Here is a 25,403-nt window from a genome sequence, read left to right on the forward strand (position 1 = left end):
AGCACTTGCATATGAAGCTCATGCACTTGCGTATGAAAAACAAATTTACACTAACAAATTGGAAATTAAACATTATTCAAAATATTATGGCACTGAAAAAAATTTGAATCAAAATTTATTCATGAAGAAAATAAAAATGAACCTAGCGAACCAATGACCGAACCGACATATTTTAAATATTTAAAACTTTGCAATTACATACAATTTTGTACATGTATTGTGATTTGCACTTAAATATAAAAAAATTTGAGCAGCACTGCATATAATGAAAAATGCTTTGTATGAAGGAAAATCTAAAACACCCTTATTAAAGAAAAAGGTCAAAAATCAATGTGAATTTTGAGAAACCTATAGCTTGTACTTTGTGTTAGACTAAAATTGATTGCGCTACAAGACTGCAAACAAGTCTAAATAATTTATTAATGCCTGGCGCGATTTACCTCCGAGCAGATTTAGCCCGTACTTATCTTCCAATTTGCGTTGTGCTCACTACGAATTGGCGGGGCGAGATCTACATGTTTTATGCCGACTCCGAATGCATCTGCGCATTTTCACTAAGAAGGTTTACATGGCAGAAACACATTCAGAGGGGCGACCCCGATTAGAAAAATTCGTTTCTAATTTTAAAAACTTTTTTTAAATGTTTGAGGTTACTTTGCCCGGGAGACAAACCTAGGACCCTTGGTGTGGTAGCCGGAGCACGCTACCACCACACCACGGCGATCGCCAAAAATTTAGAAAACTCCAAATAAAAAGTTCAAAATTTTCGTAAGTTTTTCTCCAATTTGTTTTTGTTTTTTGTTTGACTCAAATTGATTCGGTTACAAAAGTGCATGCTCGAAAAAATTCAAAGAAAAATTTCTCGAACTGTCGTATTTTTTCGAAAATGTGTTTAGGATTGGTTTGCATAGTCTCAGTTACTTAATTTATAGAAGTTTTGCCTTGATAAAAAATGTCACTGCTATTTTCCAGTTCGCTGCTGTATATTCGAAAGTTAATGAAGTGCTGACAAATGCTGGATTTTCCTATATCGTGAAAAGAGATGTTAAGACAACCAATACAAATTCACATCAAGTGCTGATAAATATCCAAATTGTTCGTAATCTATTACAGTACAAACTGTTATTTGAAATCATACACAGCTTAATTTGGCAATAGCGCCTAAAGGTATGCATGATATGCAAGTGTAAAATTGAATGGCACAAAAAAGATGTTAACTAAACAGTCCCAGTTTAAAAAAAGCTATGGCAATTTCTGTTATCTGCTTGTACATTAGGGTGGGTCGATTTGCATGGATGAAAGTTAACCCATATCGCGCCATCGATTTTCCGATAGGATTTGGGCTCAGGAAAAAAGTTCTACTACGCATACCCAAAAAAATAATTTTCGAGCCTGCGAAAAAAAATGGCGAAAGGGTCAATTTTCGACCAAAACAGTCCCCAAAACCCAAAAAATATTTTTTTTTTTTTTAAAAACTGTTATCGCCCAGGTTTTTACAACAGTTTTTTTGAAAAAAAAAACTTTTTTGGGTTTTGGGGAGTGTTTTGGTCGAAAAATTTACACTTTCGCCATTTTTTTTTCGCAGGCTTGAAAATAATTTTTTTGGGTATGCGTAGTAGAACTTTTTTTCCTGAGCACAAATTCTATCGAAAAATCGATGGGCCGATATCGGTTACCTTTCGTCCACCGCGTGAGGTTTACGCAACTTGTGAAGTTTGAACAAAATCGACCGACGCATCTCTTCAAACACCGGCGACCAACTAACACACATTTTAGCTTTTCTTTTTATATATATAGATTTTTATTTTTCACACTTCACTATAATATTAAAACGAAATGCAGATTTTCGTTGCTTCTGAAATTCGGCTTAAAAATTGCACATGGAACAACTAAAGACTCTCCTGAATTAAAAAAATGTCATAGTACCTCTAAATCGCGGGCCCCCTCAAAAACCCCTCAGAAATTTGCAATAAAATAATATTGCGACTATAAACTGAGATATAACCTATCCTATATTTCAAGTTAGATCAAACTGCACACGGGGTGCAAAACAAATTCAAAATCGGTTCAGTAGTTTAGGAGTCCATCGCGGCCAAAGATTGTGGCACGTGATTTTTATATATTAAGATGTAGAGTTCCTGAGACAAAGTTAAATAACGCCATGGCAAGCTCGGTCGTCCGGGTACTTTCTTTTGTTTTTCTAAGTTATCAATAATGAATAATTCTTCTTTGCTGTTTTATAAACTTATTTGATTTTTTTTCATATTTTATGACAAATTTTATATAAACTTAGATTTTGGTTCCTCCCAGCAGTTATTTACCTAGATCAGTATTTATACCCACTCAGCATTTAGATGATAAAATTTTGAATTTCCCTACTTATAAATACAATTTGATTACTCTTTCTGCCTAAATAATGAGGTATCATACAATTGAACAAAAGAGATCATCAAATATGAATACTTTTGATGATCAAAAACTGAAAAGCCTTTTTCGATCACTGTTTGGAATCATTTTTGAAGTCCTTTGATAATTAAATTTTAATATTTCATAAAAACCAACAAAGAAAATAATCAAATATGCTTACCTTTGATGATCAAAAACTGAATATAGTTTTTCAATCACATTTTGGAATCATATTTGAATCAAGTGTGTTTACTTTAGGTGATCAAAAATTTATAATAATTTTTAATTAAGCTTTCTGAATCTTTTCTGACTATATTTGTTGACTGAATAATGAATTTTATACTTGTTAAAATTTTACTTTTCATTGAAAATCTAATTTTTTCACATACACACATTTTTTCAATCATGAAGTTCAGAAAAAATATGTATATAAAATGTTTATTATTAAGACATCCTTCAAGACAATGTAATGCAAATGCTGCTCATGCCCGAAGATTTCCCCAACTATTTCCCCACCTTCGGCTTCTCAGAAAATACATAATACTTGGACAATACAAAAGTTGTGAGCTATTTGGCCAGGTAAGTGAAACGAAACTCTCTTGGCATATGTACCTGGGTATGTCTTGAACATCCCGTACCGTGTCGTATTTTAAGATATTGACGATCATAGCTGATGCTGGATGTTGTAGTCGAGGTGTATATCGGTCAAGTTTGTTTGCGAGTGACCTGCGGTTCAAATAGCTCAATGCCGCATGCTTTTTCCCTGATGAAATAAGATTATTATGTAGGTATCTTATTTTGAATTAGATATGAAGAATAAATGCATCATAATCGCATTCAAAAATGATTCAAAAATCTCAACCAAAACGGTTGAAATATGTTCACGAATATGATCAGAAAATGACTGTGAAAAGCAGTCAAATATTACTCTAAAACAATTAAAGTGCATTATACAATGATATCAATTATGAATAAAAAGCGTTTCGAAATATGAATCATAAATGATTATTCAAAAATAATCACATTTATGGTAAATTTTTCTCCAGACGATACATTAATTTTCGAACAGAAAATGCTTTTAAATTTGACCGTTTTTAATCATCTTGGGGTGTATTTAAATATTTTTTGATCAAAATTTTCAAAAAATGCTGGCGGGGTACAGTTTGTTCGAAATTTAAAACAATATTTCACGAAAAACTCAACCGATCGACTCTGCAATTGCTTAAAAAGCTAGAAATAAATTAACTTAAGTACATAAAGACTACATAATTAATAAACCATTTTGTTTGCTTAAAACTAATATTGCTTAAGCATTAATATAAAATATGTATGAATTCAATGCGGAAATTCTGTGCATAGTTTTTTTTTTTTAAGATCTCTTTTCTGCCATTCACTAGAAGCAATCCATTTGTTCGCCTCATTTGTTTATTCACTTCTTTTTTATACTTGGCATAGATTCAACTCAACGCCGCCGCTATTGTCTTCATAAATTCGTATGCTTCCTCGCCCGACTCGACTATGTAATGCGGTGGCATTAAATATCCATAGCGTCCTTGGTCCTTCAGAAATACATTGTAAACGTATTGTGGATTAATGCGTTGTTGCACCCAATCGGCTGAGTTGCCGGCTCGTGCCAATTTTAGACGATAGCTAGTGCCTATACGATACTCGGCTTGATTCAATTTGCGGAAATTCTAAAAAAGGCAAATAAAAAAAGGAAATGAATAGAAATATAGTAAGAATGCAAAAAACACAAAGACCTGTGTAAAAGTGGCCACAAAGAGCAACAAAAAATAAAAAATAAACAAAAGGAAAAAAATCAGTGCATACAATGGAAATCATTTTAGCAAATTGATTTTTTTCTCAGAGATCGTAACAGTTATACTTTTTAAAAATTGATTTTTAATAATTATTTTTTCCAAGCGAAATAATAACTCAAAAAATAAATATTACTTTCCGAAAAGTAACTGTAAACAAAATAAATTCAAAAACAAGTAAGGAAGGTTAAGTTCGGGTGTAACCGAACATTACATACTCAGTTGAGAGCTATGGTGACAACATAAGGGAAAATAACCATGTAGGAAAATGAACCGAGGGAAACCCTGGAATGCGTTTGTATGACATGTGTATCAAATGAAAGGCATTAAAGAGTATTTTATGAGGGAGTGGGCCATAGTTCTATAGGTGGACGTCATTTAGGGATATAGCCATAAAGGTGGATCAGGGTTGACTCTAGAATGCGTTTGTACGATATGGGTATCAAATTAAAGGTGTTAATGAGTATTTTAAAAGGGAGTAATCCTTAGTTCCATAGGTGGACGCCGTTTCGAGATATCGCCACAAAGGTGGAACAGGGGTGACCCTAGAATTTGTTTGTACAATATGGGCATCAAACGAATGGTTTTAATGAGTATTTTAAAAGGGAGTGGGCCTTAGTTCTATAGGTGGATGCCGTTTCGAAATATCGCCATAAAGGTGCACCAGGGTTGACTCTAGAATGTGTTTGTACGATATGGGTATCAAATTAAAGGTATTAATGAGGGTTTTAAAAGGGAGTGGTGGTTGTTGTATACGTGGTCGCCTTTTCGAGATATCGCCATAAAGGTGGACCAGGGTGACCCTAGAATTGGTTTGTTCAATATGGGTATCAAAAGAAAGGTGTTAATGAGTATTTTAAAAGGGAGTGGGCCTTAGTTCTATAGGTGGACGCCGTTTCGAAATATCGCCATAAAGGTGGACCAGGGGTGACTCTAGAATGTGTTTGTACGATATGGGTATCAAATTAAAGGTATTAATGAGGGTTTTAAAAGGGAGTGGTGGTTGTTGTATAGGTGGTCGCATTTTCGAAATATCGCCATAAAGATGGACCAGGGGTGACTCTAGAATGTGTTTGTACGATATGGGTATCAAATGAAAGGTGTTAATGAGTATTTTTAAAAGGGAGTGGGCCTTCCTTCATACGTGTTCGCCTTTTCGAGATATCGCCATAAAGGTGGACCAGGGGAGAGTTTAGAATATGTTTGTACGATAGGGGTATCAAATGAAAGGTGTTAATGAGTATTTTAAAAGGGAGTGGGCCTTAGTTCTATAGGTGGACGCCGTTTCGAAATATCGCCATAAAGGTGGACCAGGGGTGACTCTAGAATGTGTTTGTACGATATGGGTATCAAATTAAAGGTATTAATGAGGGTTTTAAAAGGGAGTGGTGGTTGTTGTATAGGTGGTCGCATTTTCGAAATATCGCCATAAAGGTGGACCGGGGGTGACTCTAGAATTTGTTTGTACAATATGGGTATCAAAAGAAAGGTGTTAATGAGTATTTTAAAAGGGAGTAATCCTTAGTTCCATAGGTGGACGCCGTTTCGATATATCGCCATAAAGGTGGACCAGGGGTGACTCTAGAATGAGTTTGTACGATATGGGTATCAAATTAAAGGTATTAATGAGAGTTTTAAAAAGGAGTGGTGGTAGTTGTATATGTGAAGGCGTTTTCCAGATATCGACCAAAATGTGGACCAAGGTGACCCAGAACATCATCTGTTGGATACCGCTAATTTATTTATATATGTAATACCTGCCAAGATTTTAAGGGTTTTTTATTTCGCCCTGCAGAACTTTTTCATTTTCTTCTACTTAATATGGTAGGTGTCACAACCATTTTATAAAGTTTTTTCTAAAGTTATATTTCGCTTCAATAAAACAGTCCAATTACCTTACCATGTTTCATCCCTTTTTTCGTATTTGGTATAGAATTATGGCATTTTTTTCATTTTTCGTAATTTTCGATATCGAAAAAGTGGGCGTGGTCATAGTCGGATTTCGTTCATTTTTCATACCAAGATAAAGTGAGTTCAAGTAAGCACGTGAACTAAGTTCATTAAAGATATGTCGATTTTTGCTCAAGTTATCGTGTTAACGGCCATGCGGAAGGACAGACGGACGACTGTGTATAAAAACTGGGCGTGCCATCAACCGATTTCGGCCATTTTCACAGAAAAGAGTTATCGTCATAAAATCTATGCCCCTACCAAATTTCAAAAGGATTGGTTAATTTTTGTTCGACTTATGGCGCTAAAAGTATCCTAGACAAATTAAATGAAAAAGGGCGGAGCCACGCCCATTTTGAAATTTTCTTTTATTTTTATGTTTTGTTGCACTATATCATTAATGGAGTTGAATGTTGACATAATTTACTTATATACTGTAAAGATATTAAATTTTTTGTTAACATTTTACTTAAAAAAATTTTTTTTTTAAAAAGTGGGCGTGGTCCTTCTCCGATTTTGCTAATTATTATTAAGCATGCATATAGTAATAGGAGTAACGTTCCTGCCAAATTTCATCATGATATCTTCAACGACTGCCAAATTATAGCTTGCAAAAGCTTTAAATTACCTTCTTTTAAAAGTGGTCGGTGCCACGCCCATTGTCCAAAATTTTACTAATTTTCTATTCTGCGTCATAAGTTCAACTCATCTACCAAGTTTGGTCGCTTTATCTCTCTTTTGTAATGAATTATCGCAATTTTTCGGTTTTTCGAAATTTTCGATATCGAAAAAGTGGGCGTGGTTATAGTCCGATATCGTTCATTTTAAATAGCGATCTGAGATGATTGCTCAGGAACCTACATACCAAATTTCATTAAGATACCTCAAAATTTACTCAAGTTATCGTGTTAACGGACGGACGGACGGACATGGCTCAATCAATTTTTTTTTCGATCCTGATTATTTTGATATATGGAAGTCTATATCTATCTCGATTCCTTTATATATGTACAACCAACCGTTGTCCAATCAAACTTAATATACTCTGTGAGCTCTGCTCAACTGAGTATAATAACTGTTTTCCCTGAGCGAAATAAAAACTTAAAATTCAACCTGTTGTTTTTTTTTAAGGAAATAAAAAACTCAAAATATAACCGTTATTTTCTAAGCGAATTAAAAAAAAAATAATGGTATTTTCCAGTGAAATAAAAACACCTTTGCTTTCCGTTCGAAATAAAAAACTCAAAAAATTACTGTCCTTTTCGAACAAAGAAGGGACCCAGCGAGTTAGGGGGTTAATATACCCGCGGTAGGTATGCCTGTCGTAAGAGGCGACTTAAATACCAGATGCTAGGCGCTATGTAGCGCAACCCTTCAGGTTGCCAGCGCAATATATAGCTTCTCCAAACCCAATTGTCAACCTCACCTATTCACGGCGAATCCTGTTTCACTAACACACGAGGCTCTGACGACGCCAAGCTCCTCATGGACCTTGGGGGTGAGGAGGGAGGGATGACCTGAAGGTTTAATGTGGCCATATAAATCGTTCCCGAGATGGTCAGGCTAGCACCTTAATGGTGCTGTGTTACCGGAGCGTACCGGGTCTGTATCCGGCAAAGGACCATCACATCGATAACACTCCCCAAAGCCTTCGGGGAGCAACCTTATCGCTACAACAACAAAGAAAAAAGGCTGAAAAAACATTTTTATTTACCGAGCGAAATAAAAACTCAAGAGATTACTGGTATTTTCGAACGAAATAAAAATCTCAAAAATGTCTGCTAATTTCGGACGAAATAAAAGCTAAAATATTATCAAATTTTTTTAAGCGAAATAAAAAATATTATTTTCCTGTCGAAATAAAAAACCCGAAAAAGATTGTTATTTTTCGAGCAAAAAAAAAAAAACTTGAAAAATAACTTATTTTCTGGAAAAAAAAAAAAAAATAAATGACTAAAAAGAAATTTTTATAAAAAAAATTTATAACTGTTACGGTCCCTGAGTTTTATGTGTTCGCTTTCTCATTCGTTTATGCCTACTTGTCTTACTTACCAACATTGCACGGCGCGCCACAGTATGCAGCTTCCTCTGATTGTCCGTTACAAAATCTGCATCACCCCACGGGTAAGTGATTGCTTGTCCATAGGCGCCAAATGTAACATAAGCACCCATAACCTCGCGCATATTCAGCATAAAAGTTCGTATCGCTTTACTTTCGGGTTCAGAGAATTTTTTGGGTCCTTTGTAGAGATTTTTGCATGGATTATCTGACGATCCGGGACCACCCCATTGATAATCGAAATTACGATTCAAATTAACGCCATAACAACCAGTTTTACTATCGAAATAACGATTCTTGGCCCAGAGGCGGTCGGTAATGCGTGAAAATTGATAACCATCTGGATTTGCGACAGGCAAGAAATACCAATCAATGTTACGCATGTAATCCGATTCCTTGTCCCACAAGTATGTCAGCTTAGAAATCGCTAATGTGAGCGCGGCGGGGCTAAGCCAATCGCGTGCTTGTAATCCGGCATCGAGAAAAACAGCCCAGTTATCGGGATTGCCATTGGAGAGTCTGAATATTGAAAATAATTAAAATTTTTTTTAATAATGCTTCTGATTGATTGTACAAGGTATAACCTTGTGCTAGATTAAGCATTATTTCTTCCATACGAACGACGTAACAGCGACAACTGAACTGAGGAATCTCAAAAACTGGAAGGAGTAGGTGTCAACCTATCGCTTTCTTGGCTGACGATAGGTCCTTCTGTTCTGAAAATTTCAATATCTTCATATGTTGCGTTCAGTGCATTTATTTCTATGGGCTGCCCGAGTAAATATTATTATCTGTAACTGCTAAGGTGCTCGATAGCAACCTATACACCCTACTTCCTAGTGGGAGTGATTGGGTAGCCTGAATGCCTGTTTAAATCCATTCTTTTGACATATAACTCGCCTAATCTATATGATTATTATGCTCGGGGCGAAAGGCCACGATGATTGCATCAACTAGTTTCTGACAGCTTAAACTTTGCCTAGTTTCCTCCATAGCAGAGTTTTTACCATCACATGTACAGTCAGTGAACCACGATTTTAACAGCGTCAAAGGTGGCCGAGGTGTTCTTAGCTCCGTTATTTAATTTAAGGTCTAATAACAACTTGTTATCTATTCTTTATAATCCCGAGCTTTCTACCCTGTCGGTCCAGCCATATTCTCCTAGCTAATTATTGAGGAGAGAATTTGCTTCACTTTAGTTGGGTTAAAAGCCTGTCCACGATCAGGATATCCAAACACTTTCCCGTGACAAGATCGTTAGAATGTCGCCATTCTGCAGCTCGATAAGTTCAATGCCCTGGAGGAGGTTGTTGTTGTTTTTGTAACTGGAAAAGCACACTCTAAAGTTGAAGGGAGTGTAGCGGATACGGACAGCCCTTTGCTGAATATGAATCTGCAGGCCTGCCATACCAGCAGCTCCGCTTACTAGCCATATTTCGCTCGGGAATGATATTTTTAACTTCTCGAACCTTAGGGTCTGCGGACGAATTTGGGAAGTTCGCCCAAATTGCTCAGAGTTAAATTCCAACCAGTTTATAATTAATAATACCAACATACCCGACTGCCGTTGTGTTGCACGAAAATTGGTTTGACCACATTTGAAAACCGGTCCTTCCTCCCCTCCGTATCTCTCTCTTTTCCAAACTCTTCTCTAGATTAAATTTCTTCTTCCTATTCCTGCTCTATACCTATTCTCTCTATCTCCCTCTCCACCTCCCACTCAAATCTCACTTCTTTTCCTAGTAAGGGACGTGGCAGTGCTCTCAACTTATGAGTCTACCTGTTTGCTCTCTATTTAAAAAAAATTCACTCAACTCACCTCAGCACTTCTAATGGCCGCTTATGATGCGTCAAACCGATTTGCACAATCTCTGCCATATCAGGGTAGGTTTCCAAAATGTGTTGCAAAAATTGTTGTATATCCCCAATATCATGATAACGATTCCAATTCATTATGGAATCTGTAAAAATATCATATAATTTTGGTTATAAATATCCATTAAGTTTGATTTGCCAAAACGAACTTACTTTCTCTATCCAACCATGGCATATCGGCATTACTGTTATTCACTTCCGTATATGTCTCATCGATTGCCGTTTCAATATCGTCAATCATAACATTGTAGGTGAAATCGGTTTTTGCTATGAAATCTTTTGCTTTTGCAGTATTCTTATAATCAATCAAAACATCAATACCATCTTGGTTGATATTCCACACTTCAGCACCTGAAAAGTTAAGATGGAGTAAGATATTGAATAAATAACATAATCAAATTATTAATTACGGCAGTCCACATTTTTAGTGTTTTTCGAGCTGTATTTATAATCAACTAGCAGGGTCTCGGCGTTGCTCGGGTTGGGCAGATACTAATGTAAATAAGAATACACCTTCTTATTTTATTTTAACGCATTCCTTCCCGTTACTCAAAGTCAAGCAATCAGTATAAAAGATTGTATTGATCTTCTTCAAAATGTATCTACCAATTTTTCTTATTCTTACCCTTTATAATTTCCTTATCTCCCCCTCTTCTTTTTTTCCACCCTCTACCTCTCTCCTTCACGAGGAGGTACAAAGTACCAAATCTAACACCGCCAAGAATTCGGGGTACGTTTTTAGCGTTTAGCGATCAAGTCAAATATTTGGGAGTGGCCATATATTGGAGCGATGCAGGAAGGCAGCAGCAGTGCTGTTTACCTGTAAGAGGGCAATTGGCACCTCCTGGGGATTCTCCCCTAAGGTGACCTACTGGATTTATACAGCCATTGTGCGTCCGATTCTTCTTTATGGTGCCTTGGTCTGGTGGCCTGCACTAGCTAAAACTACCTATCTTTAAACGCTTCAAAAGGTGCAACGGAGTTCGGAGCTCTGCATCACCGGGGCTCTCGGCTCCACTCCATCTGAAGCACTCAACACAATGCTATACCTTCCACCTCTTGACCTGGTGGCGAAGGAAATAGCGGTCATCGCTGCTCTACGCATAAGAGAAACAGGTCTCTGGTCAAATGGATCTAGTGGACATGCAACAATCCTGGGCACGAATGCCCCAGTCCCAAAACCGGTGCGCACTGACTACTGCACGCCAAAGAACGTCTTCGTTAAAAACTATAGTATATATATACCATCGCGACAGGACTGGAATACCAGACAACATACGGTACCGGGTGCCATCAACATATTCACGGATGGTTCTAAGCTTGACGGGAAGGTGGGAGCAAGCCTCTTTTCGCCGGATCTGGGTCTAGAGGTCTCTTTTCGCCTACCAGATCACTGTAGTGTTTACCAAGCGGAAATGCTGGCAATACACAGGGCTGTGAACCATCTCGGGTCTATGCCTAAGGATGGTAAACGGGTGTTTATTTTGTCAGACTGCCAGGCCGCATTAAAGGCCCTCGACTCATTTGTCGACAACGCAAAGTCGGTCACTGAATACCGCAGATCTCTTAACGAGATGGCTCAGCACTTCAGTATCAGCCTTATATGGGTACCTGGGCACAGGGATATTGAAAGCAATTTTAGAGCAGACGAGCTGGCCAGAAGAGGCACCACCGGCCATATCCTTCCGGGAAATGATTCGGTAGGTATACCTATGGCCACTTTCAGGCTTCGTTTGAACACAAGCACTACAAGAATTGCAAATGGACTATGGCCAGCCATGTCATCGTGTGAGACATCCAGGCAAACCTGGCCCCCATATGACAAGGGGCGCACAGAAGCGCTTCTGATTTTAAACAAATCAGTTCTATCGTCCCTGATAAGGGTTCTAACAGGGCATTGCTTAATAGGCACGCATGGTGCTAGAATGGGGGTAACGACCTTCGACTATTGTCGCAGCTGCAGATGTACAGAAGAGGAAGAGAGTGTCCAGCACCTTCTCTGTCATTGTCCAGCGCTTAGTAGGCGTAGGTTGGCCATCCTTGGTAAACATTTTCTACATGACCTCGTTGAGGTCTCTAGTTATGAAGTAAAGGCTCTAGCAAAATTTATAATTTCGACGAGGTGGTTAGACCCGCTTTAGGCAGGGTAGGGGTCCTCTTTGAGACCGTATAGGGTATTACAATGGGCCCATTGGTGGCCTAAGTAGTGAGCTGTTACCATAATGTCCAGCTCAGCCCTTACAACCTAACCTAACCTCTCTCCTTTTTTCTTAGATCCCTCATTCCTCTAGTTTATAATTCTATGCTTTATGTTTCAAATTTTATTTTGTCACACACAATTCATACTCAAAATCTCATAACTTAATGAAAATATTTTAGCTGCACAATTTTTGTCTATCATCTAATATAGAGAGCTATTTTTACAATGGAATGCTTAAATTTAATAAAAATTTTTAAATCACTCAATGCAATCGCTTTAACTTTTTTTTTGAATTCAATGCTATGACCAAACAAAACTTCTGCACTTAAGAACGTACATGGCGTATGAGTAACGTTTGCTGGCATACAAAATTTGTCGCACCACCTAGTGGCGCACGTGAAATTGAAAAAAAAATTTTAATTTAAAATTCTTAGTTGTGAAATATGAAAAACTTCGTCTTGATCGAAGGAGCCTATAGCCAAAATTTGATTGAAGTGTGGGAAATACGTTTCCATAGGGAACACACATACAGAATTTGATTTTTATATATAGATTTCGCTGTACATTTGTTTTGTATTTAAAAAAAGAGTCACTTTGTGATTGTACGAGAGAGTCATATATGAGCCTTCTGTTAACCACAAAAGAAATCAGTTTTTTGTATTTTCAAAAAATTCAAACCACATATGGTTTTAAATCCTTTTCGAGTATTTCATAATCACTTGTGATCATTGTACATTTCGTACGAGGGGTCATTTTTGAGTTATCGCTGTACACTTTGTTATTGTAGTTTCACAAAACTACATTGTAAGCGTACGATTCTTCTAACTATAGAAGTCAATCCTTTTATTACGTCTTCGATTTATACATATTTATAATAATTTGTGTTCACTGCACATGTTATTTTATTTTCGAAAAATTCCCTTGTAATTGTGCAAGCGAGTAATTTTTGAGTCTTCTTTTAGTTGCGAAAGTCATCAGCATTTTCTTTTTTTCGAGTTGTGTTTGTAATAAAATTGTGACCGCTATATATTTTGTAATTTTATTGCAAGTGTGCGAGTGAGTCATTTTCGAGTCTTTTTTAATATCGAAAATCATTGTTTTTAGTCTTCTTTGAGTCGTATTTTTGGTCAATTTGTGATAGGTTATTGTTATTGTATTTTCAGTAAATCACTTGGTAATTGTATTAGTGTAATTTTTAAGTCTATTTAAATGCATAAGTCATAATTTGTTTGATTTTTTCGATTTGTATTTGCAATAAATTTGTGATCGCTGTACATTTGGTACATTAGGATAAGCATACGAGTCGTTTTTGATTCTTTGTTTTTACCACTTTTTTATTTTCTTCGAGTTGTATTTGTAAACAATTTGTGATCGCAATTGAATTAAAAAACAAAAACTGTAATTGTTCGAGGGAGTAATTTTCGATTCTTTTTTTTAATCACGAAAGAAATCAGGTCTTAGTCTTCTTTTAGTCGTATTGTTACCAAATCCGTAATCGGTTGAATGCTAATCTAGAAGATCGACTAACAAAAAGTCTGTTTGTCAACGCGATCCAAATTCGACGTAATTTTTTTTTTAACAAAAGACATCTTGTGCATACCCTGCAAAAATTGTTGGATTACGTGTTCCATTTTTTTCATTTTGGAGTACTCTAACAATACTCCTTTGCAATGCGTTACCACCATCAGCCGATCATTGCTCGGGTTCTAATGACCGTGATCACGACACGATGACGATTGAACAGAGTTTCCAAAAGTAAAATATTGCATACAAATAACTGATAATAAAATTCACTATGGTAACTCTGATAAAATGCAATCGCGCAACTGGTTTTATGTATACATACTATAGTATAGAGAAATATTCCATTTGAAAACCAAATCGTTTTAATTCCCATTTTGCACGGTTACTATTAATTATATATACGACACTTAATTCAAAAATATAATACTATAACATAATATATACATATATCTACCAAATAAAATACAAATACATACTACCTACACCCGAAGACAGACATACATATAGCTAAAAAACCAACCACCAAAATTGCAGATATTTTAAGCTCACTTAGGAGTACTTTGGCATATGATCCTCTGTGGATGGTCCATGGAGTACTACAGTGAAAGTACTTTGGAAAGTACTCTTACGTATGTACTCTATGGAATACTCACAAACAAAGCGAGAGTGGGATCACCTACTCCTCTCCTAGGACATCGCAATGTTAATTGGAGCACTTTTTTGTATGAATACAGATTAGTTTTGGAACACTCCTATACTCCTAAAGGAGTATTCCTTACATTATTTATGGAGTAGTCGCGTTTTTTGAAGGGTATTGCTCATTGCACTATAATATTAGCGCACGAAAATTTGCATCATCATCGCCCTGCACTAACCAATTCAAAGCGTTATCAAAAAATTTTTTCCACTCAACTTATTTCACAACTCATTAACTTTTTCACCTCAATTCATGTATTACTAACCAAAATAATGCCAAAAGATCCTCAGCACCCTATTTTCAACATCATTTTCATGGACTTTCCACAATTGGAAGCCGTAATAACGCTGCACTGAGCTACTATTACGATAGCGCATATTTATTTGATATGACGATTGTGGCGAGAAAATATTGAATTGTTTAATATCCGTAGGCACCAGCCATTGCAAACTCTCCAGTGCATCTTCATATAATTCATTTTGTGCAACGACAATACTCGGAAAACCAGGAATACTACGTAGAAAACAAATTTTCGAAACTCGTCGCCGACACGAATGCGTTGACAAATTTAGCAATAAAATTAAAACATTTAAAAGATAATGATAAATCAAGTATTTTGCTAACATCTCGAGTAGATTAGCTCTTTTAAAGATCTAACTTTCACGTCGTTTATTTGGCAACTAATTTTGGAAAGGAAATAAATGTTGGATGTAGCTATCACTACCACAAGAGAGAGAAGTTACAAGAGCTATTATTTTATTCCTTTAGTTAAACAAACTATGCCATAATTTATGTTAATTTTATACAAGAACCTCACATAACGTGTATTAGCGTCATTTCATTGACCCGTCTTCTATTTATGATGTGGATGAATGTAGCGAAACAAGCTGAAACCATAAATTTTTTAGTTAAAGCTCACTGTTTTCTTTTCACATTCAAATTGATTAGTTACTACATCGAAATTCGCGTTCCAATTTACAGTTTAACGAATTCTGTTAGAAAAAGGTCTGACAGGTCTGCTGAAATTTTTGTAGAAAGTAAATTTGAAAAGAAATAAGCAGAGTAGCCATTGTTTTAAGGTGAATGACCTTTATTGGTTTGTTGGTACATATTTTTTCTCTTTCATTAATACGTGGGCTACTTGTTAAGTTTTGTTTCTTTGCATTATTTGATTGTAAAATTATGTGGCAGATCCACTCAGATATTTCATACATCTAAGTCCACCAGGGACGTGATCGAAGCAAAAGTACTGCTTTAGTACTCGTTTCCACGATTCAAAATATTCGATGCTCAAATATCAAGACAGTACTGAGCGAAAAAGACAATGTAAATCAAACATTTCCTCGTGTTAATCGCCCTGTATTTGGTTCCAGTTCCGGTTGTAGTTCCTGCGCCAGTCTTGAGTCTCAATTTCGTTCCAAGTTTTTCAGCTCCGGCATCTTTTGCGTACTCGCTTTCGACTAAGATTAAGGTTTCCGTTTACGATGAAGTTCCGATTTCTGTGTTAGATGTGTTTGGAGTTCGTTTTCAGTTTCTTTATTGGACTTGGTTTCTGTTGGGTAATCGCTTCTAGTTTTGGTTCCAAGTTAATTTTTGGCTCCGGTCTGCTTTTCGGGTTTACTCCCTCTTCACGTTCCTAGTTCGGTTGCAGTTCAAGTTTCAGACTAGCCGAAAAATTTCCGGCCGGCCGGTCCGGTTCATGTTCCGGTTCGGTTCCTTTTTCGTTTTAGGTATAGGGATTGGTTTCGGGCAAGGTTTTCAGGTTCACGTATGTTCTCGGTAACGGCTTGTGCTCCAATTTCCTTTCGATGCTCGGTTCACATTCCGGATTAACTTCCAGTTGAATTGTATGTCTCGAAATCTAGTTTCGGCTCCGGGCTCTCCTTCGGTTTAGGTCTTGGATGAAGTTTCAATCTCAAGTGCGGTACCAGCTCCAATTTCCACTTCGGGTACGCTTCCGGTTTCGGTTTCAAATTTGCTATCGCCATATTGAGGCTCTAGCTATTAGGAGTGGCGAGCTGGAAGCAGCAAGCAAGGTAGAATTTAAAAAAGCAAAGGTTTTTGGCGAAGAGGACAGAGTTGCTTCATAATATAGGACATTTTCTTAGAAGGGTTTTCAATTCGATCTAAAAAACTATTGGGAACCCTATGGGTATATGCGGTCGCAGTGACTTTGACACTACCCTATATTCAAGAATAATCCCCCACATCATTTCTGGGGATACCTCATTAGTGTAGCATCTTGTAATCTAAGGGTACCACCTCAGTTTAATTTAAGTAGTTTGGTAAAAAAAAGTCCTCTCAGTCGTAGAGTTCAATACAGCCAAATAAATTTACTGACAGTGGTGAAGAGGGAAGCTAAGGGACAGCCTAATTTAAGAAGTTATCAGAATTTTTAGCACTGATTTATTCAATTGATCATAAAAAGATGTACGGAATTATATAGTTGGTTAAGAGTCAACGGTTTCACGGACACTCTGTTACGAAAAACTTTGCTGGCTCCACGCGCTACAATTTATCTATCTTATTCATTTTTCCGCTAACTTGCGTAATCTCTCTAAACTCATGAATACAAACAATATATAGGTAATTAATCTACTTACCAAACTTGTCCAAGAACATTTGAATTGTTTCGGTGCGCTTGATGTTCGCGCTACGCCTGCGCGTTGCATTAAAAATAATTTTCCACAATTGAGCGCCATGATAAATTATATAATTCTCATCAAAATCACTGCGATAGTCTGATTTGCGGCCGACGTGAACGCTCGGACGTACGGCACGTATAAAATTACGAAAAAATGGAATACTTGTAAGAATGGTTGTGCGCGGAGCCGGTATTAAATCATGTGGAACTTCATTTACATCGATGGGCAACTCGAGCATAGCTTGAGCTGACGTTGGTGACACCAGAAACACCGCCAGCAAATGTAGAAATAGTAAAAATACTATTGAAGAATCAAATTTAGGCATGTTTAACTATTTGAATATAGTTTTAAACGATAATTAATTAATTAAACTTATAAATTTGTCTAAATTATTCCGATTCGTCCAAACGATCTGTTCGTTGTAAAGGCTAAATTTGAAATGTGCGTGACAATTTATTTTATATAAAGTTGGAGTCATTTGGACAGTGAAACGCATACGAAGATATCAACTTAGTGTGGATTTGTTTCTTTACAATCGGATTTTTTCCATAAGCGAAGTATTTACTTGGGTGCTTTCTTTGAAGATTTGATCACTTGTATATTCATAATTTCTTTGTCAGCATAGTCGACGTTGAGCGTTAATAAAACGGCAATACCAATTTCAGTTAATCGCTGCTTGTATTGAAATTTCTTAGTTTTTTTTCTCTCTCTAAATTTGAGTAGTGGTTATTTCACGCTTTTGTTTATAAAATATTTGAAATCATTATGCAAAATTAACTGATTAGCATATAAACAAAAATTAGCGTGTTACGTGAAATCAAAAATAACTGTTTTAATTGTTACTGCTGTTTTTTATGTTAATAATCATTAATAATTATATAATGATTCATTATGTTGGAGGCAAAATTATCTTAGTAAAGTAGAAGGGACACTTTGGTGCTTTTTAATATTTTCTCTTTGTGACTTTAAACAGTTTGTAATGCACCCTTAGAGAAAGTCGGAGTATACCCAAACTCGGGTTTGTTGTTTTTGGTTGTTGTATTAGCAGTGCTTCGCCGCATTCAAAAGGCAGGGCTTCCAATGATCGGTATTGAGATCATTCATCGGAAGCCCAGCGAAACAGGTCGTTTCAACAAAGTTGGACCGCAGGAAAATTGTTGTCAGAGTCGTTTGTTTTTACTTCAATTATTGAACTTAGCTGAAATCGCGCAGTGAAACAGGTACTAGTCGTCCATAAATTATGCGCTTTCATACAAGCTTGTTTCTTATGAGCTTTTTATAATGGCTAATGTTCAAACTTCAAAGTGAAAATTCAGCAGCAATATTTTTTTTTTTTATGGACACGTTTTTCGCAGCTTTTTGACTTATTTATATTGTAACGAATTCTGGGGATTTCTGATAATTATGCACCTTTGCTAACGTTCGAATCGCTGAACTGTCGAATAAATAATATTCAGTATTGCAAACTGGTCTTTATTTAGATTGCTTTGGGAACACTTGATAATTATACTTCACTTCACAACTAATAGCGTGTTTAAATCAAACTGATTACTGATTCCTCAGCTTGTGATACTTTTATACTCTCGGTTTTCTCATTCGCCCATTTCACCTAAAGTGTAGTTGTTTCGCGAAAATGTGTTCGAGAACAGTTGAGATGCTTGGTTACCCAGCATATGTATATTTGTAGTTTATGCTTTTCTTCTAGCCATATGCGTGTGTATGTGTGAGTATAACTTCTTCTCTTAGCTGAGACTACATATGTGTATGTGAGATATTCTTAGTCGCCTTCTATCTTTCTAAGTGTTGCTAGCTGCAATGTGTACATGTACATAAGAGTGGCTGCTTGCTGTTTTTGTGTTGTGATATTTACTAACAGCATAGTGATGTTAATATTCGCCACAATATGAACAAGGTTTAAAATTTGTGAATCTTCTTTATATTTTCCGGTTTTGTTGCATTGCTTCGGTGCTCTTAACCCCATATGTATGTGTGAAGTTTTAAGCGCAGTGGCAAGTCTCCTAAAATTCGCCACCTAGCGGAATTCCTTTACCCTTTCGTTGCATTATTTTGTTCTCTGAACTATGTCTATGTCTTTAAGTCTATAGGTCAATGGTAAGTTTTTGAAAAAAAATGACCACAATACTCCTCCTTTCGATACAAAATTTCTAAATATCTCGCCACTATCGCAACTTTTCCCCTTATTTAATGCATTGCCATCGGAAATGCAGAAATGAAAATAAAATATCCTGGCACAATTTACCTCTGAGGAGAGTTATGCCGAGTTTTTCTTCCAATTTGCATCGTGCTTCTTTCAGTGTTTTCCAAACCACTGCCGCGGGGAGACACAGCTTAAAAAAACATTTTTTGTTTTTTAAATTTTAAAACCTTTTTTGTACAATTTTTTGACGTTGGTTTTCTTGGAACTTGAACACAGGGCCTGCGGTGTGGTAGCCGAAGCACGCTACCATCACACTACGGCGTATGAGGTATTAAATATGTAGATCAATGCAACGTGTTTCAAAAAATGACCGCAAGATTCCATTCTATGCGTACGATTTTTCTAAATATCTAGAACTGCATTTAAACCCTAACTTCAAGTCCTTAGCTCACCACGAAATTACTACAAAAACCCCCGTTCCCAAAGTTCCAAATCTCGTATGAGTTCTCTAATTATCTCGACCCATGCGCTAGCTAGGGGAATTTACCCCTATGCTGCATTGTCTCGATGCCCTGCACTAAGTGCTCCCTTAACCGGATGAAATAGGGAGGGTGGTGATAGAAAAAACTGCTCCATTTATCTTTTTTAAAGTTTATGAAAGTGGAACGTTCTGATGTAAAGAAATCGGTTGTTCTTGAGAGAAGTGTGGATAGTTGGACAAATGCTAGTGTAAAGCATTGATTGCCAATCAACGCAGTGTAAGAGTTCTGCTCTGTAATCAAGTGGTTGTGTAGCTCAACTCGTTCAGGGGATGGCAGCGCAATTTATACCTTCTCAAACCCAATTGTCAACCTCGTCTACCCGTGGCGAATACTGTTTCTTTAGCTGGCGAGCCCAAGTTGTACATGGAACTAGAGGGAGGAGGGGGCGGGATGGCCTAGAAGGTTCAATGTGGTCGTATTAAATCGTTTCCGAGATGGTTGGGCTTGTACCTTAATGTTGCTTGTTATCGGAACTTACCGGAGTTATATCCGAAAAAGGACCATCAACATCGATAACACGGAGATTGTTACTATCGCTCCACAACAACAAGTTATGGGCTGTCGGTGGAAAAATCTGAAGAGCTATGACAATAGGGCTGATCACATTCAACACGGCGTCTACAGACCACAACCACAATAAAGCAAAGATTGATGACGACCGTAGCCAAGCATTGGCTTCTTGATTTCTTTGAAAGCGGCAGCCACCAATATAAATTACAGCAAATAGTAGCGAAAAATTTAGGAAAACATATTAATTATGTTTAAAAAACGCCCAAAAGAATGATTTTAGCTTTTATTATCTTCTATATTATTTACTTCTATTTTAGTTTTTATTGACAAAAAAGGACGCCACTCACTGTCGCTTCCCAAAAATAGAATTAGGTTTAATCTGGCTACAACAGCTGTAGTGCTGCTCTGTCGCGCCGAAAATAGCGACGCTCATAAGAACGTGTATAAAACTAACAGGGATGCACCTTAACGTTAAGCTAATCGTTTATCAAAAAATTTCCACCGTTTCCGTTGAAACACTTCGAAATATTATCGATAAAGAAATTATCAAAATAAATTGTATCTCGTTTTTAACCGAAACGAAAAGCTTTCGTTAACGTTAAAAACGTTAACAAAAACGTGATACTTTATGTTTGAATTGTGCTGGCAATGCTACAGCCATGGTGAAGCTGTAAGGTGGCAACAACGAGCGCACATACACACACAAACTCTATGTAATTTGTTTGTGTAATTCGTTGGTGGTAATGTCAAAAATACTCTGAGAAATGTTCGTACTGTCAAAATTCAAGAGAAAAGTTGCAATCAGCTTGGCTAATGCTTTCACCTTTAATGACTCCGCCATCAATCAGCTTTGCCAGCATAGTTTGAAATTAATAATCAACATAAACGATTTGATTTCGTTTTGATATGGCAGAAAACGAAACGAAATCATTTCGTTAATTTGACGATCTTAACGTTAATAAACGAAACGAAATGAGTTCGTTTCGTTTATTAACGTTGATTATCGTAACGAAATGATATCGTTTCGTTGGTTAAGCATGCCTGAAAACTAATGTGACAGATGTGGCGGCTACACCGTCGTCGTGAATCTAGTCCGCCCTAATAACCTGCCAGTCGTGTTGGCGTCGCCACTCATCGTGCTGTACATCGCGTCGTCTATTTCATCCGTTAGCACCCTTTCACGGCTGTCTGCTGGCAATTTCGAATGACAAACATGTTGTTGTTCTTGTAACGATAGAAATGACAAGCATTGTGCTGATCGTTAAAATTATCAATAATGGGGGTAGGTACTGGGTTATGATTTCAAGAATGACATCGCCCAACTGAACAGCTATTTCTTTACAATTCACGGTACTGTCCCTGCGACCGATTTTAGAGTCCATTTCCCTTCTCACAAATCGTATTATCTTCTTTAGCTTCCTAAAATCGATCTCCCTATGATTTTTCCAGTTCAACCGTTGCAATTAAGATGCAACATTTTAAAGTACGATCGAGAAGATTTCGTTGCTCTGGGGTGAATGTACTTTGATGATCTAAGGCTGGGTCAAGGAAAGTGGCATAGCCCACTTTTTATACTTTTTTTGAGTTTATTATAGAACATTTACGAATATTTCAAAGAACCGCGTACTATCGTTTTAGAACTGCCATTTTTAACTAAAACAATTAGTACTTAGTTAGTCAGGGAGATGTAGTAGGCTCTGTCTTTTGTGTTCCTCGCTTATGTACTAAAACCGCAATATACTTGTAAGCAAATATAGTACTAAAGTTGATGTTAAGCCAAACAGCATAAGTATGGTAAAAGTATGTCAAACGATATAATTACCAAAACGAATCTTTTCAATTCAGGTCCTTCTATGTGTTAATTACTTACAAGTTAGCTGCTTTAATGTAACTATGCAATGTAAGATGCCTAAATATAGTATAGACAAATGTAAAAGCGAGAAGAACTGAAAAACATAAAGAACAATGGCAGAACAAGGTCAAGGTTGTGCAAAGGGATTCTAAAGCTAAATTAACTGCCAAAAAAGGAAAAGTTTGCATTCAACGTCGGAATTTTTCATGCTGATAATGAAGATATGACTTGTGATGGCACGCAGTTCAAACAAGAAACCAACGAGCGTAGTTGGATAGAAAAATTTAACATCATCAGTAAAAAAAACTAAAAATTCAACGCTTAACTTTATTCCTTTATATAAAGTTAATTTCATGTATGTCCGCACATTTCAATACAAAATAGTGGAATCTTACGCAAAATTTTTGGGTAACTTTTCGTAGAGCGTCAATGGCGAAATTTCAAGTTTTGCGGGCATTTTCTAATTAGCTGATTTTTTTGTGCTAATGTTGCCTTGCGTATGATATTTCGAAATATCTCGCACCGGGCGCCAACTTCCGCAGTTTTCCCTAGTTGAATGAATGGTCGTCGCGTTCTCAACTACTTAAACACTATACGTACGGTTTCTCTTAATACTAGCACCGTGCGACCCCATAGCAAATCTTTTTGTCATATGTGTTATAGTGTCATTGACTCACGACTGTCGAGCTTACGATTTTTCGAAATTGTTGGAGAAGAAATTTCTCGCGAGTATCGGCTTCCCGCAGAATTCTCTATTCTCGTAATATTCGTAGGGCTTGTGAGCTTCTCGGCATTACATTAAATCGCTTTATATGCGATATTTTATAAAGCTTACGAAGTTTACTCGAACACAATGTAGTGCTAAATTGAATGTCGATAAACTCGCGATGCTTACGAGTATTCTGAGATTCGAGATTATCGCGAGAAGCCGAGTTCTCGAGTCCCGAAACTTTTGCTTATGTTCAAGATGAAAACGTGAGCTCTAGCTCGAAGAAATGCTGCGCCCTCGAATGGAAATATTATTATATTAAAAAAAAAAAAAATTGAGCATCATTGGAAAGGCAATATAATGAAAAAAAAAACACACAGACTCATAAATACTGCCAATGCAGTGACTAAGTTGAATATCGGCAAGCTCGCGAGCCGTACGAGTATTTGAAGATACGAAAAACTCGCGGCAGCCGAGTTCTCTATTTCACGAGTTTCAAAACTCTCAGTTGTGTTCAAAAAGAAACCGTGAGCTCTACCTCTGATCTATATTTTAAATTTCAAGTCTCTAGCTCACCGGGAAGTTACTTAAAAACGGATCTCAAATTCCTAATCTAGTATGATTTTTTTAATTATCTCGACCCGTGCGCCACTTATCGGAATTTTTCTCTTTTTGTTGTAAAATAATTTTGCGGTACAAAATTGGGGAAACTTGCACAATATTTTTGAGTAACTTGCCGTAGAGATGGATTATTGAAACTAGAAAAATGCTTCTGAACCTGATGATAGTGCAAAATGAGGAAAAAAAAATTTTGGTAAGTAGTGTAGGAATCGAACACTGAAAGAAAAAGACTCGTAAAATCAACCGAAATACGAGTCAATTCAACCTAAGTTTCTTAAAATTTTTATACATCGCAACAAGATGTTGAATCAACTGCGCACAAATCGTTGATACGTAATTGGCCGTTTTAGTAGGCAAGTAAACAAAAAAAGTTGTTTCATTATACTTTACCCATAGTTTTGTTAAATTAACAATTATTACTGTCGCTCTAAGAATATCAATCAAAACTGTTAATATGAAAGGAATTTCTGTTCTTTTGGAATTACCAGTGCAAACTGTTAAATTAACAGATTTAATGTTAAGATGAGACTAACAGCGAAAGCCGAAGAGACAGAGACTTTTGTTCATTCGAAATAACCAGCGTAAACTGTTAAATTAACAGAGTTCATTGTTGAAATGAAATCAAATCTATTGAATTAACAGATATTTCTGTTCATATGACATTAATACCTGTGGAAAAAATAAAGGCCGGATAAATATATATGTATTTAAACCTACGTAGTTTTTTTTTATTTGTATAAATTACACATAAGTACTTTTCATTTCTAATGATTTTATTGCTATATTTAGTAATATTAATTAAAATCATAATAACTTAAATCTGAATTCAAATAAACAAAACTTTTTCCGAATTACCATCGACAGCTTTGTACGAAAGTATGTTGCCATATATATACGTAAATATGTGAATACATAAATACTCATGCTTGCTACATATATATATATATATATATGTATATATGCTACATACATATTCACACACGCGTTAGTACATGCTCTAGCGAAAATAACGGAACTGCACCGTTTGTTAAACCACATTGGCGTCGGTTTCAAGAACTTTATTTCAATTTTTTCTGTAAAAATTTTCACCATATTGTTATATTATAATTATATTTATATTTGTGTATGCACATTTGATATAAAATGTTTCCATTTTCTTTGAATTTAAAACAAAAATCGGACAAAAAAGTACATATGTACATACATATGTATGTATGTACTTACTAACCGAACTTCAATTGGGCGTACATCAAATTTGCTGGCACACATTAAACATTATACACTTTATTACTTTGTTTTATTAAATGAACTTTCACCAAATTTAACTTTTTATATTTTATTGAAATTTATTTAATTTATAGTTTGAACTTCGTAGTAGTCACGAAACTGATTCTCTCAGTTGCAGCTCATTCTCAATTTCTTCTCTCGCATGTAGAGTTGCCCCACTCGATTGTTTCGAACAAAACTAGTAGTATAAATGTTTGACATAACATTTTAAATAGAGAACTTGTAAGTTATACAGAAGTAAAGAATCAAATCACGGAAGGTAATTCACCACTGGAGTAAATTTACATGTAATTCGGCAAGCTTAATTCTCGTAACGGTTTATTTTGAACCGATTCCAAAACAACTTTAACTTTTATGCTGTCGGAAATATTTAATGTTGATGTTTTTTATTATCTTATTAGATTCGTTCCCGTGAATAAAAATTCGTAAAAACTTGAACAAAATGTTACTAACTTTGGAAAAATCCTGTTCGTTCAAACAAAACTTTTGTAACAATAGTGCGCAATTTTGCATTTCGCTTGGAGGAGAAGTTGCAAAATTGTTCCCGATAA

At 36.2% G+C, this 25,403-nt stretch overlaps 2 protein-coding genes across 3 annotated transcripts in view; one reads left to right on the top strand and one right to left on the bottom strand.

Moving 5' to 3' along the window:
* LOC137251352 (uncharacterized) overlaps positions 1-25,403 on the top strand; it is a 143,946-nt gene that overhangs the window by 47,055 nt on the left and 71,488 nt on the right. The window lies entirely within an intron of this gene.
* On the bottom strand, positions 1,647-17,614 carry LOC137251353 (carboxypeptidase B). Of its 2 annotated transcripts, none has more exons than XM_067785782.1 (5): positions 14,794-15,190; positions 10,261-10,458; positions 10,052-10,193; positions 8,226-8,751; positions 1,647-4,100 (listed from the first exon to the last, which is right to left on the bottom strand). In XM_067785782.1, exons 1-5 carry the CDS (start codon positions 15,152-15,154, stop codon positions 3,864-3,866), a joined length of 1,464 nt encoding a protein of 487 aa, XP_067641883.1. In that variant the 5' UTR covers positions 15,155-15,190; the 3' UTR covers positions 1,647-3,863. The 2 variants fall into 2 exon arrangements, with proteins under 2 accessions (XP_067641883.1, XP_067641882.1); XM_067785781.1 differs by lacking the exon at positions 14,794-15,190 and adding an exon at positions 17,132-17,614 and having other exon boundaries at positions 1,652-4,100.

The sequence above is a fragment of the Eurosta solidaginis genome, chromosome 4 (genome assembly GCF_040869045.1).
Source record: "Eurosta solidaginis isolate ZX-2024a chromosome 4, ASM4086904v1, whole genome shotgun sequence".
Classification (NCBI taxonomy): Eukaryota; Metazoa; Arthropoda; class Insecta; order Diptera; family Tephritidae; genus Eurosta; species Eurosta solidaginis.

Excerpts from the sequence above, each read along its gene's own strand:
- LOC137251353 (XM_067785781.1), bottom strand. The coding sequence starts at position 17,498 with ATGCCTAAATTTGATTCTTCAATAGTATTTTTACTATTTCTACATTTG. Across the intron at positions 10,459-17,131 it reads AATGTTCTTGGACAAGTTTG|GTGCTGAAGTGTGGAATATC; the intron begins GTAAGTAGATTA and ends TTAACTTTTCAG. Across the intron at positions 4,101-8,225 it reads TGGCGCGCCGTGCAATGTTG|AATTTCCGCAAATTGAATCA; the intron begins GTAAGTAAGACA and ends TGCCTTTTTTAG.